General features: G+C 32.5%; 1 protein-coding gene across 1 annotated transcript in view; it reads right to left on the reverse strand.

The window, feature by feature from the left end:
- The window catches only part of LOC100747987 (5-hydroxytryptamine receptor 1-like), a 93,393-nt gene that overhangs the window by 17,590 nt on the left and 60,879 nt on the right, over window positions 1–14,924 (reverse strand). The window contains exon 2 of the mRNA XM_003494288.2: window positions 28–351. Coding sequence (XP_003494336.2) covers window positions 28–156 — 129 coding nt within the window. The 5' untranslated portion in view covers window positions 157–351. The remainder of the gene's footprint in view (window positions 1–27; window positions 352–14,924) is intronic.

The following is a 14,924-nucleotide window of genomic DNA, read 5'->3' on the forward strand; positions in this document are numbered from 1 at the left end:
CGCAAACCATTGCTCTATCAATCTTACCTGCGTGACCGTGTAGGGCGAATTTTTGCCTGGGAATCCTCGGAGGAATCCGTCGGTGTCTCGTGTAGCGACAGTGGTCAGGTTCAGAAGCAGGGTGCTTTCCGTGGTTATTGCGTCCTTCCCCTCCATACGAGCCTAGTCGGCAGTCCGGAGCATCCGAAGCGCCCCCCTTGTCGACGGCTACGTCATGCTCCTTCTCTCCTCTCGACCATGGGATTCCAGGCAGGCTCGGGCCGTGCATGAGAATCTTCACTCGATTCCACGATTCCACGACCTACCCCAACCGTTCGTCGTTACCGCTCGCACGGTCCGGTCTTCGTGGCTCTGAAATCGTTGTTTACTGGTTAACCATCAGCGGATTATTGAGATGTATGCACAGTGGCAAAGGAGATATTACTCTATATCGCTTATTGTCGCGCGTCTTGTTTCATTGTCTTATTTGTATAATGTATAGTCAAACAAGATAATGTGATATTTAAATAATCATTTTTCGAATATATTGTTTAAACCATATCATTGTTTAAACCATAAGCTTGCTATTAATTTCTAAGATTATAGCGCGACGATTGACATTTTTCGATGTGGGATAATATGAAACACCTAATTTTAAAAGCTTTTGGCTGAAACGTGGCAAAATTAATAGATATTTGTATGTTGATAGTTAATTGTGCAAAAATTTAAATGCCTTGTAGTCATGATAAAGGATGTATGAAAAGTCAAATGCGACATGTTAAAAAAAAATAATACCTACATACATACCTAAAAAATTTGTAAAGGAATCCCGAAAACTTTATTTCTAATATGAAAGATGAATATCTATTTAAATAAACGACGAATAAACAAATATCCTTCATTCTTTCGACTTGTATTAATGTCCCTCGTTTTCTATGTATTGAGCACGTGAATGATGCACCTGAAGCACATTCTCTGTGATCCCAATGAAAATGGCGAATATATTGAACCCGCTTTCATTATTATTGTCTCTTTTGTAGGTGTCGTCACAAAATAAATATAATTTTGTATCATTATCATCAGTTGTAGTATCGTGAACATGTTCCATATTACGTACACTCAACGTATTCCATATTGGGCAGATATGTACTTCAACAGAAAAATAATAATCATACTAAGAAGAAAATAAAGTTAACGGGAAATTTCTTTTGGATATTCAAAAACAAATATGTTTAACGATTAATTATGCGAAAGTAGCATTTTTTAATTTGACATTACTAAAAAATCTCACTATTCAATTCGCCTCTCAAAGACTTTTGTATACTTTCAAACACAACAGTCAATTGCATCCAACGACAGATTTTCGAGTAAAGCTCAGATTTGAATATATCTTTATATTACCTTGAATATACCTTGAATATATCTTTTGCTTTTCTCGAAATACTTTACGTTGTTGCCGCTTGATTTTGTGTTACTTGCCGGGATATTGTAGTGTTTCATATTGGGTACAGTTAACCTGCTGCAAAAGTCTTTGTCGATATTACAAAACAGCAAAAGAGCTGGAGAATATATCGATTTGAATGGCTGTACTGATTATATGAATCCAGTTGAAAAGTATTCATTTTCACACATGCGACGCCTTTGGTCAATTCACGCGCTTATCTTTATGATCGTATAATGATCGAATTTATCAGAAAGAACCAATCAGACCCGCATTCCTTTGCCTAGCCATCTTCTCATCAGCGCACGGTACAGGTGTAATAGAGTAGTTCGGTAGACACGTGAAACATGGGGGTACCAAGATGGTGTATATACTACTGTTCTTGGGTGAGACGAGTAATTGAAATTGGGTTGCAGACTGGATTGGAATTTCGAATGTCTGTGGGTTTGCTCTGGTAAAACCGGTGTATACTACTTGGGAAGTTCAAATTGCTTCGAAAGGGCTGATGTTCATGGGAAAACTTGGAAATAATGAGTATGTTACGACGCAATGAAAATTTACAAAGATAAATATACGAAAATGTCTGTTTGCCTATATACAATAGAGAATTGATTGTAATTTGTAATGAAAAATTTTAATTAATCAAATCTTGTTTAGTTGGGTACATTGTGCAGCAGCATTCAATATTTTCAATAAATAATAGTTTAATAACCGTAGTGTAAATAATTGTGTCAATATGTAATAATTCATAAGAATTTAATTTGTGATATGGGAGAGTAAAATCATGTAATGCACATATTACAATGCAAGGTAAAATAAATTATCGGTTAATAGAATATCTCACTAAATTTGTTTAAAATAAACATATTTCTATAATTTTGAGGATGTTTATGTCCACAGTCAAAAAATAGATATACTTCGAATATTATTACCTTTACAATTTTCATGCAACGAGCAATATGGCAATATTTAAATGTAATTTCAAACTAAATTTAGATTCGAGCGATTAATTTCTAGAATAATTTATACCCGTTATATTTTTTCTTTATTGGGCTTCAAATTGTACAAACAGGAAAACTGGAGAAGCAACGCGAGCTCAATTAATCCTTGAATTTAGGTAACTAAGATTTTAATTGCTTTATCACTGCTATCATTAAGACGCTTCCCCAGTCCGGAAATACATTGCACGAAATATAAATTAAGCAGAGATACGAAATTAATAAACCATACAACCACATTGACTCGAACGTTTGCGTTGTCGTTCGAATTATTCGAATTCTTGAAATTATTCGATATTACGTGCTGTATTCCTGGCAGCCATTTGATGAGAATAGTTTTGTACGGCCATTTCGCGGAAGAAAAATATTTTTACAACACTGAGCAAGACAATAGTAGAACGTAGAAGTAAGCATGCAGATGAAAACGTAAATGGAAATAAAAATGAAAATTATTTCAGAAGAATTAAATTCGTTATTCAGTGAATCGATTTAACGAAGTTTAATACATTTAATTGGAATTATCAGGAAATACATAAATGGATACTTTACATGTCCATATCTTTAATTATCATTTCATTTATATTTTAATCAAAGAGCATTTATTTTAATTCACGCGCTTTTCCTAACCATTTAGAAATTAATCGTGTTCACTTACAACTAAGAGGTCCTTTGCTTGGATGACTGAGGCTAGATACACGATTACAAAGAACTAAAAATAAAATTCAACTGTATAAAGTCTCTAGATAATATGAAGAAGATATAGCAATCACAGCAGAATCCCTTGACTTTGAGGTCACTGCGGTTCTGGAACCTCAAGTGCGATTAATGGTGAACATGCTATACTTCGTATCTTCCTCGTATACGTATATTTGTATCCTGTTTCCTGAATTCCATCATGTCACAACATACGTACATTTCATTGAAGTTGTTACGATTAGATCGCTAGGAAGTAATAACTGAATCGTAGTTTCTGTCGGTGAAATTCAATACTGTATGTGTATATACATAGTTCGAAGTAGTGTTCGCCGTGCTTCAGTGGTTAGAATAACTTAACAGGCTAAATAGTCAGGATTCTGCGTTATTTGGGTTACTTCTTAGATTTTATATTTTATACGTTCCTAAGTACGTACTTGTTCTGAAGCAATTAGAGCAATCGCAATTGCCAGAATAATTTTTTAAATTTTATAAGCATTTTAGTTTTGTAATTAGCAAATAAAGTATTGTAGTTATCAAATATTATGATATTTATTATTATTATACTATTATTATTATATTGCTATAACAACTATTTATTTAGTTAACAATAGACTCTAAACAATTGTTATTAATTACTAAGCAATTGATACAATAGTAAATAATAGCAATAACAATAATAATTATGAATGAGATCTATTTTTCCAATAATTATATAATATATGAATCGTATCATGTTCTTTTCAGGATGAGATAGAAATTATTCAAGTCTTATCTACTTGAGTTCAGAAGGATTCTCAATGAAATTTCGAAGATTTCAAAGTAACAACTTGCAGGAAGAAATATGAATACGCGTATCAGAAACTTTGCGATGGACGATTGCATTGCAAGTTCTACCGAGTGTAACTCAGTTTGCCGATATTTCACATTTCCACGATGGAAAGTTTAGAACCATTGGCGTTTTCCAAGACCTTTCACATTTCTTTGTTGCGATATAAAATATGTGGTAACAAATGTTTTAAATAACGGAGATTCTAACTTTATGAACTAATAATTTAATCGATTATTTTGCAATAAGAATTCACAATATTTTGCAGATAAGTTTTTTTAAACAATCGGTGATAATGTATTCGAAGCCTCTTATAAGCAATATCATAATAACGTTTTATTATGCAAATATATTTTATTCACTACTATTATTCAAATTATTCTAAAAGTATTCCATAAATAATAAATCTGAAGACATCCTAGCTATCTCTACTTTTTTCTACTTTATTATTGACTGGAATCTTTTTTATAAATTTAATACTAGAACAATTTAATCGATTATACTATATATTTACTCTACTACTTTAGCTGCATATAATGTAAAACAAATTATAAAATATAATCGGCAGATTATTCTTTCCATTATTTTGATTACATATTGATTTTACTGTAAACAGCTACATTGACTGTTCAGAAATTTTCCAGCGTTTTAAGCTCAATGCTCCATCTAGGGCTTTCAGAAAGTTACCATTATTCTACACATCTCTGTATAGCACTAATTATGCGTCTAATAGCTGTATGAATTATATCTGCAAACACATCAACTTACTGGCCTATATACTTGAATATTTTTGCGAATCACTGTTCATATTGACGAAATATGTCAAAAACGTTGTACGTAATTAATTTCTATCCCAGCATCATATGTGATTTACTATTAGTTCTTGATTATTTATTCACTTATATTTATCGATCTTTGTCTGTACAAAGGATGTTACCCGTACAATAAATATAAATAAATAAACATATTGATTTGATCAATTTGACATCAAGACATAAAAGCACTCCTTATCAACAAGATATTTTTCACTAAATACAAAATTTTCTACATCCATTCTCACGTACTGGAATTATTAATAATTGAAAATAATAATAAAAGACATGTATTGGACTTTTGAAAGGGCACCTTGATCTGTCAAGAGTTAAAAATTACATTGCTTCTAAACGTTTCGCAATGTATTATATACATCAAAACAAAAGTATGCGAATTAAGTGCTCGTTAAGTTATTTAAACGTCACGTAATTGTGCAAATTATGGTATTTTTAGCCAGCTATCCATTACATTGGAAGACGAGGCGAAGTTCGACTAGGTTCCTTTGTTTAATCGGACCTTAAGTCGACCGGTGGTCCGAGAGATTCTCTGTGGAATCGTGGGTGTTACGCTACATTGGTCTCATTAATTCGGGAACATCCTGATAGTTAAGCTCGATCGAGGTCCGCTCGACCTTAAATTTATCTCCAATTTAAAGGATACTCCCAACAGTGAATTTCGTAATGGCGGTAGCCAGCCGCTATTTTCACTAAATGGGGGGAACGTGCATTGAAAACCTGACACCGACGAGATTCATGTGAAACAGAAATATATCACCGTATATTTCCCCTGGGTACTGATTAGGTTGAACTATTTGCTATCTAATGTTTCAGAAGTTGGCAGGGAAAATCCTCTGTTACGAGATGGGATGATTGAGTTGAAATATTTTTCTGTTTCATTTTTTCTTTCCCTGTTGATGGATATAACAAAGACGCTCTATTATTTGGATTGAAGAGGCATAATTTGTTGACGATTTCAGTGATTCTAAGCTATAGTTTACGACGTAAAGTAATAAGTTGATTAATTATGAAACTGGAGGAAATACTAATTGTACTCCTTTAGTTCCATAATTTGAATTTCTATTTAATCACACATTTTAACTCTTTTTTTGTTGTTTCTCATAAAATTGTGATTTAAGTTTATTGTTATAAGGAATTTGTTATAATTTTTCGAATTTCGAAAACGTATCATGGCAAAGTGTAAAATTATAATGTAATTAATCATGAAGCTAAAGAAACTGGTACTTGTGCTTTATAATTAATTAAAACGTATATGGTCTAGAATAATGGTAAATTTCTTCTCATAAATTTGGTTTTTAATTACAATGTTGATGAGATGAGGTATCAAAATACATAATTTAGCACAGTCTCCTCAAACTAGATATTTTGTTACTCGTATCATTTTTCTTTTTGACCAAACTAAATGAGATTACAATTACCCACTCTTGACCTATTTTATATATTTAATCGATAAAATGTCTCTTATAATATTATTAGAACGTTACTTCTTAACAATGATTAATGCGCGTTAATGCAGCTTGAAACAAAGACCGGACGTTGTAAGTTTCCAGCGAACAAAAGGTAAAATATAATTACCATCTTAGAAGCTTGTTAAATTCTGACCTATTCATGATCCACGGGTAAATCTTCGGGTAGTAGATTCTTTTGTTATTCCATCATCACTGTTGAAGTTGTTATATATAGTTCGGAAGGCGTATAGTCTCATACGATTAATGGTTGCTTGGCTATTCAAATTTCTTCACGTCTTTAAAGACAAAATAGTACGCGAAAAAAAAATTTTTTTCAGAGAATAATACACTTTTTAGATGATACTCCTTGATGGATAGCAAGGAGGAACGAGCAAATCATATTAATAAGTTACACAAAACTGTTATTTTAATATGTTTGATATATTTTGTTCGCCAGATATCTAATTGGTTTATCGACTATGATCATCGACATATTCTTTATTCCAAAGTTTTGTGTATGAAATATTTATCAATCACGGTTCAGTTAGCTTAATAAGCATAGTAATTCCAAACATAATATTAGTTTCCATGAAACTATACGGAGAATGAGAATAATCTGCTCTCTCAGGATACATTGTTAAACAGTTGATATAATTCCTTAACATATCTGCTGCTACAAAGTATATATACGAATATATACTACAAATATAAAGGATTAAAAGCCGCAATCTATTTCGAGAAAACCGGATGCACATATCATGAACGATTCTCTGTCTTCAAAGTGCATACCTTCATTTGAAAATTTCAATATGCGTAATTTATGTCATAATGAGCGTACGTGTACAAGAGAATTGTAATAATTTGACGAAATCGGCTGGAACTTGATAGAATTCCATTCAAAATCAGATCATATAGTAAAATCTCGTTTCACGCTCCGTGATTACGCTTCATAATCATTTTGTGCATTAGCGTTATAATTAGATGTTAAAACGAGCTCGTCGAAACAACAACGTTACGTTTTCGATTGGACGACGAATTAACTGTCGAACACGAAATCTCAAGAGCATCGGCGTTAATTGACCGTGAGACACAAGGGTTATTCAAAACGTTTCTGTAATATGTCGATGCGAATAACATACACGGGAAAGGTTTCCCTTTTTTTTCTATGAAGAAATAGTAGAATCTCTATTCACAGGTTTCAATTTGTATCGACAGAATTTGCGATCCATGATATTTTTCTCTTCTCAAGCCCTCGATACACGTTTCATATCGTTGATTTGAACAGCTTTGTGAAACGAATTTTAGAAAAATTGTTTGCCACGGGAAATTGTTACAGCGATACCTATGTTTGATGAAGTTCTGTGCTTTTAGGTTCTAATCGATACTGTAATCGTTTAAGAACACTTTGATCTCAAGTTCATTCATTTGCAAGCATAAAAGAATTTAAAATCTTCTTTTAGCGGTATTGGTCGTTGGAAAAATGTTATCTTTTAATGTTACAAAGGCTGCAAGAAAATGTTTCATGATTTCGATACTTTGAATGCGAGCTAAATTCCAATTGGTTTTTAAAATTTGTGCAAAGAGGATTAGCGAGATAATCTTTTTAAATTTGAAATTTAACAAGAAAATAAATGATTAAAGAATACTAATTTACGAATGATCACAATAAATGATTAAAATTTTGTTGGATACCAATAATCATCATTAATGATGGAAATTGTTCCTGATTAACCGAATAATCATTATCGACAATGAGGACATTCTTAGTCTACTAGTAATCATTTTCATTTCACTTTCACCTTACAATTCAAAACACTCCCATTATAATTCATTTTACTTCTGATCATCGTTAATTTTTGTTACTGATAATTAACGTTACTGATAATTAATACCTAGACGAAACTTTTCTAATTTATACCCAAATTATTATCGTCATCCAAGATAACGTCAATTATGACGTAATAATAATATCGCTGACTAAATTTATCTCCAATTTATAATGTAAAGTAGCGTTTGACGGGAAACTAATTTCCGTATCCTCTGAATTTTCGTTCGTTTTCGTTAGCTTCGTGGACACGCAGGAGCTAGGAAAGGTTGAACGTTAGTTAGAACTGCTTAGCGTGTCGCAGTAACACGAGTTCCTCTTATTTCAATGGTGGCACGTAATGCAGCTCTCGCGTGCTTCCCCATCGATCGGCCCGAATATCGCCGAAGTAATCTGCCAACCGTAGGAAATAAAGGAACGGAACAACCGAGACCGTTACGAGGCTCCTCCATTCGCACCTTTCCCAACAGTTCTACCTTCCAACACTCTTTCGCACACTCGAACGAAATTTCTCTACTTCCTGTTCTGTTTCGCCCTTGTCTATACTATACGATAGATAGCGCGAATCTTTCGATGTTCCCTGTATGTGTTGCAAGATGCATCGCTGTATTAAAGAAGAGGAAGAAGAAGCCAAATTGGCTCGTGTGATTGCAGTCGGTTATCGTTTGCTTCAATTTTTCAGCTTTTTAGAAACAAACTTTTAACACTTTTTGAATAAGCTGTAGAATTGCAGCTAATAATGTAGATATTAAATAGAGTAAAAATTAATTTTTTAAAACCGTGACAGACTTTCGGTGCTTTTCGAATAATTTGTAAAATTCTGAACTAATGTCATAGATACTACATAGAATATTTAAGAGATAAGAGAAAAGGCTAAGGAACATTGCAGAATAGATCTATGGAAGCAAGCAAGTTTTAGTATTTTAATTTAATAATACATTTACCGTTTTTGCTTACATTTATTTATTTGCTTAATTGTATATCTGGTAACAGAAAACGAAATGACGTAGAAAAATATTGAGGTGCAAATTAAAGAGAGATAAATTATGCGAGCTATTAATCGCAGCTGTATAATATCTTTGTAGCTTCTAGTTCATTAAGAACGTCTCTTGCCTTATGTCACTAATTGGTTTCGTTTGCCAATATAATTTTAACTCAAGATGATTAAAGCTTTCGCAATTATATATTTTATGCTCCTAATCGTAAAATATATTTGCACGATTGCTCGTTTCACAAAAGGAACAAATTAAACGATGCTTCTCGTTGTACAAATCTAAGCAATGTATCTTCAAATTTAAGTAATGTGTCGTAAAGCAATCCCCACAGATTTTAAAAGGACCCCATGTTGTTTCGCAAATTAAACTCGTGTACAACGAACGTTTATCCGCCTTTTGTGCTGTCTTCATTATGAATACCTTCATTATTCACAGCTATCTGATAAAGTCAAGTCAATTTCGAAAATGTATCATTGTTCGAAACAGAAAATGTCTGCGTTCTTCGAACACTAATTAAAGGAAAATTGAAAGAAAAATAAACCAGCAATCTATCGAATAATTTACGGTATCTAAAAATTCCGAATTAAATTAAAAATAAATCCACAATATAATCATTACTTTTACTTGCGTTAAAAACTAAATTGTTACTTATTACGTTAAACCTAATTAAGATAAAAATATTTATAGTTTAATTAATTGTTAATAAATTAATAAATTAATTGATTGGTAAAAATACAGAAATATAATTTACATATATTTCAAAATAAAATCTTGATCTCTGTTTTGCATCAAGCAAAACAAAAGTGGACAAAATTTTCCATGTTACATTACAATGTAAGCTGCAGGAATTTGTGGATTAATCACATAGTGATCCTTGCAATGCCTATTTATTCCAACTTTTCCCTTCCTCTACAATTTTCTATTTCAACGTTTCAAACAAATATAATATCACGGAGGGGTACATATAATACCTTGATATAAAAGAAAAACGTTTTGAACATCAAATTGGATTTTATGACTTAATCCCAATTTAACCCATGATTACAGTAAATCTCGTCTTTTTCAATTTCAAAAGGATTCAGAGGATTAATCCAGAACGTTAGCTTAGGACATAAACTATTTTTAGGGGAAGTTTGCGACGGAAGATAGCTCGATATCTCTTTTGGTGCCCACTAACTTATACTCTATCAAGCTAGAGCTAGAAGTTTGCTCGAAGTTTAATCATATACGTTAAACTGCAGCAACTAACAGCCGAAGCTTGTTCGAAATGTTCTTGTATCCGTTAGTTCGTAGAAACTTAAGCATGAAGCTCGTTTCATATTTGCTCGGATATGAATTCGAAATGAATTTTGCAATTAGCAAGCAATGCGATGAATGTAAACTGGCTATTGATAATTGAGGAATTCAAATGTAAAGGATGCAAGCGCCAAGAAAATTAGAAATTATTTTGTATTGGACATGGATATACGATGGCGTGGAAAATTTCCGGCTAAATAAATTTTTAACGTTATAGTCGAAAAGCTGTATCTAAAATAATTGTAAATAATATTGAGCATTAGAGCATAGTAAGTAAAGTATCGTAATACGTGAACATTATTATGTAGCCATACGATATTACTTAAAATTCTTTAGAACAGCACATTTGAAATATCAAAAATCTATCTTGCCGTAAATTTTCACGCATCACTATAAATTGCATCTGGAACGTTGCTTTTTCTACCATAATCTATCGCAAATAAGAATATCTTTGTTTTGAAGAATTCTTAAATTCTTCGTGCTAGAAACTAAGCTTTCATGAGAAAAGCCAGAAACCTGACGTGATGTATCTACCCTTTAAAATGAATCCCAACATAGCAACAAGATTAATTGTTGTACATTTCTTCGTTTTGTTTGATTTATTTTGTGTTTCTCTCTCTTTTTTATACTCCATACATTTTCATCACAGCGCAGTCCCGTAAAACATCGCTTTACGGTAGGCGCACGAGAAATGAGTAATGGCTGTTCGTGCTTATTCATTTTCGTGCACCGTGTAACCGCAACGCCTGTCGTTAGTTAAATGCTTCAAATAAATATTCCATATTTTTGAACTTGCGGAATGTTCTATTCGGGCCATACGTATATGTCAAATCCCATGATTGCTTCCAACGATATTCGTTTATTCAATATTTTTTGATAAAAACAATTATTCTACTACAATTTAGATATTTCCGAGAAAAAGGTTATGTCAGTACATCAATTCTTTAATACTGTAATCTTTTAGTTTCAAAAAGTCGTCTACTTTGAAAAAATGTAAAGAAATTCGTTCCTAATAAAAATCCTTCTTATTCGGTAGTTTTATACTTTTGCTCATAAATTCAAGAAATTAGATCGAAGAAATGGAAGCAGAACTTTCGGAAATTTTACATGTAATTAAGTAAAAATAAAAAATTCTCCGTACTTGTACCTATGTGAAGAACTTTCAGAAATAATTTCTAATAAAAAAGTTATGAAACTTCGTAAGTTCTTATTTGCTAATTTTGCAATTTTATGTCAAATTGTACGATCAAATGGCTTGTAATTTGTAAAATATTCTGAGTGATTTTCTGTAGGTACCCTAATACTTATTAATGAAGATTTCCACCATACGACTCGTCATAGGGTTGGTATGCTTCTGTAAGGCTGATGAGACGTTATTCCACCCCCTGCTGATCATAAAGACCCTTTCATGAGCTACCAAAATGAACAACTAAATTTTAACCGGACTAATTCCTCCCATAGAATAATTCTGATGGAACATGAGTTTCTGTGTGAATAGAGACAATTGTTGAAAATGTTCTCACGCTAAAATGGGTGGTAGATGCATCGATCCACTTGTGATCTCTCGCACCTACAGAACACTTAGTTTCTAACATATATGTAATATATATATACATATATTGATCGAAATTTGTTCAAAAACTCTTACACATTATGTTACATAAATTGTGCGGAAACTACGAATAATGGGATACAGCACATTTCGATCAAAGTTGAATTAACAGTAAATTATGGTTCTACAATCCCTGTTGAAAGGCTATAAGTGCATATACGTGTTCGTAAAAGTGAACATTGTTAATGTTACGAGTGTGTTTATGGGCCCATCGTGTTTGTAAGTACTGAAGTTTGTAATGGCATGAAGTGAACTACTTATGGAATGTGTGCAGCATTTAAGATAATAAAATTCTAAATAGACATAAACTTCGCTTTTAATATAGTTCTCATATATCTTTCAAAACTGGACGCAATTAAGTAATTGTTAAAAATTATTTTTCATATTTTATACGATAATGAAGGTATAAAGTACTGTACATTAACAGTTTTAATAAAACGAGTACATGAATGTTCATAATCTATGTCAGACGTTGAGATTTCGTTCGAAATAAATGTTTATATTGAATTTTAAAACTCCTTCCTCAAAAAAGTAGAAAATACTCGTTATTATGTTCTTCCTCCGTAGTCTTCAAATGATAGACAGTGAGAAGTTAAAAAGGTAGTAGTATAGGTCAATGAAAAGAGTAGGCATAAGGGAAAGTGGTCTTTGTATTAACCCTGCGAGGTTCTTTCAGATATTTTCGACCCAATTTTATTTTCCTAAAAACTATCTCACAATTGAACAAAACACGAAAAAGCTTTTATTGGTATATTATCGTATATTAAAGATTTTGTTCGATCCATTGCAGGATTGAAATGTAAAAATTCAATGATCGTAACATGGTCAAATCGAACGTTATGAATAGTGAGCAATTCCTAGAATTAAAGACACAGTATTTCGTTCTCTTAAAAAAGGCAAATATGATCACGAGTCAGTTTTAACCCCTTCAATTATTTCTAATATTTACAAAAATCGACGAGACAGTTTGAAATAGGAAAATACTTCACACGAATCGAATCGTGTTGAATCGAGAGGGAAAAGTAATCTTACACTATAGTTACAGCGGATGCGTGTTCAGTCGAGTTCACGTTTCTAACCAACTCTATACGTCAATGTATTATTTCTTTATTTAATTCTTGTCTTTCGGCATTGAATGACTTTCAGCTTCAACCTTGCCACCGTGAATCATGTCTACCCAATGCTATTTTATATTTTATACACCAATGCTATTTTTCTTTTATGCCGTGACATTTTCTCTAGTTCTTATTATTAGTTTAACCTATCTCATAGATTTTTTACGGGTGTATGCATTGGAATTTTCAAATCCAGTTCCACTCGTCAGAACACCAGTCCTGATACAGATCTACTATAACCGTGGTCTAATAGGAAAGTTTTAGCTGTGGCTTAAAAGAAGAAAGAATAATCGGACAAAGCGTTATCCCGCATGCACTGGCTCGTTCCACGAATGGAATCGTCACGAACGCACGGAGATCGAGGTGTCGCATGAAGTTTATGCGAGCCAGCCGGCTAGCAATTCCAGCGAAGCTCAAACTTAAGGGTAGTAAAGCGCTAATTAACGTTGTCGAGTCACGGAAGGCTCGGTCGTGACCACGAATCGCGTACAACACGTAACCACGCGGCCGTGTATACACGAGTTACAGTTTCGTCGTTTTCTTTGTCGTGCAGTCGTGATAGCGTTCCTATCATAGCGAACGGCACAGTTCGATCTGGCCACCGCTAAATTCTCCGAATCGCAATTTGAGCGGTCATTACAGCCAGCCGCAAATTTCCGTACGTATCCGCGCGAGCCGCGATATATCGCGGTATTATGTATGCTAGTTGGAATGAATTCGCGCGGATTTCAGGATAGTGGGTTCTGATCGTATCCGAGAATGGTCGTCGCGTCTTCGAGATTGGTTTTGAAGGATCGTAATAAATTTCATGAGATCGTCCGTGATATTTTATTCTGATAGAAGGATTAACTTGTTATTTGGGCTATCTTTAATCAAATTTTATTTTCCTATTTTTTACATATTACAAAAATTTCATAATTTTCATAATTTCATAATCATATCTTGGATATAATAATTTATTTTAGTTGGGTGTCTTCTATCTTTTTACATTTCATTTCATTTCTGTTAAAGATAAATTACACATTTACGTACTTACATTTGCAAAGATTAAGATTTAATGATTCATTTGCCTTGTTTATTTTTTATTTCGTGATCGTAAACGTTTATGATTGATTTTTTTCTCAAATATATTATACGGACTAATAACATAGGTACGGAGATTTTCGTACAATTTTAACAAAATACTAATTTTCGTAGTTGTAGTTAATTAATTTGTAATTGTACATGTAAAAAGAAATGTGTGTATATTACACACAACGTTACGAAAGAAATGGAATCTAATAACCAAGTAAAATAATTTCATCTGTATAAAATCAGCAAGTTTTCTTTATACTTAACTTCGAATTACTTTTTCACGATAGTTCCTTTAAAGCATATCACTTGATTATAAAGTAAATTTGTACAAGCATATTACTCCGTTTCTCCGAAGTTTGTCGAATACTGTATAAACATAGATACCATCTAGTTTCTTCTACATTATTAACGTTTTACCGAAAGTATATATTACGTGTACCGGTTATAAGAATCCGTGTTATCATACGTCAGTTTAATTTTATGGGATTAACATCGCTCTTAAGTATATTTACACGTCACGAATTAAATACTTTGCAAATCATTATTAACCTCGTTGTTACAAAGGAAGATGTATATCAGGTTAAATAAATTACAAATAATCCGCTAGTGAAATATGAAAACTTTTGTCAAAGGAATTGATGAAGCTGTTTTTTTATTCTTTGTACATTTACAGATATTCGCCATGAAATAAGTTATTATGAATTACTGTAACTCCTTGTTACGAAGCAAGATATATACTGAACAAAACAGAATTAGAGAAATTAGAAAAATTTACAACCAAATTGAACT

Source organism: Bombus impatiens, unplaced genomic scaffold (genome assembly GCF_000188095.3).
Source record: "Bombus impatiens unplaced genomic scaffold, BIMP_2.2 scf_2004, whole genome shotgun sequence".
Taxonomy (NCBI): domain Eukaryota; kingdom Metazoa; phylum Arthropoda; class Insecta; order Hymenoptera; family Apidae; genus Bombus; species Bombus impatiens.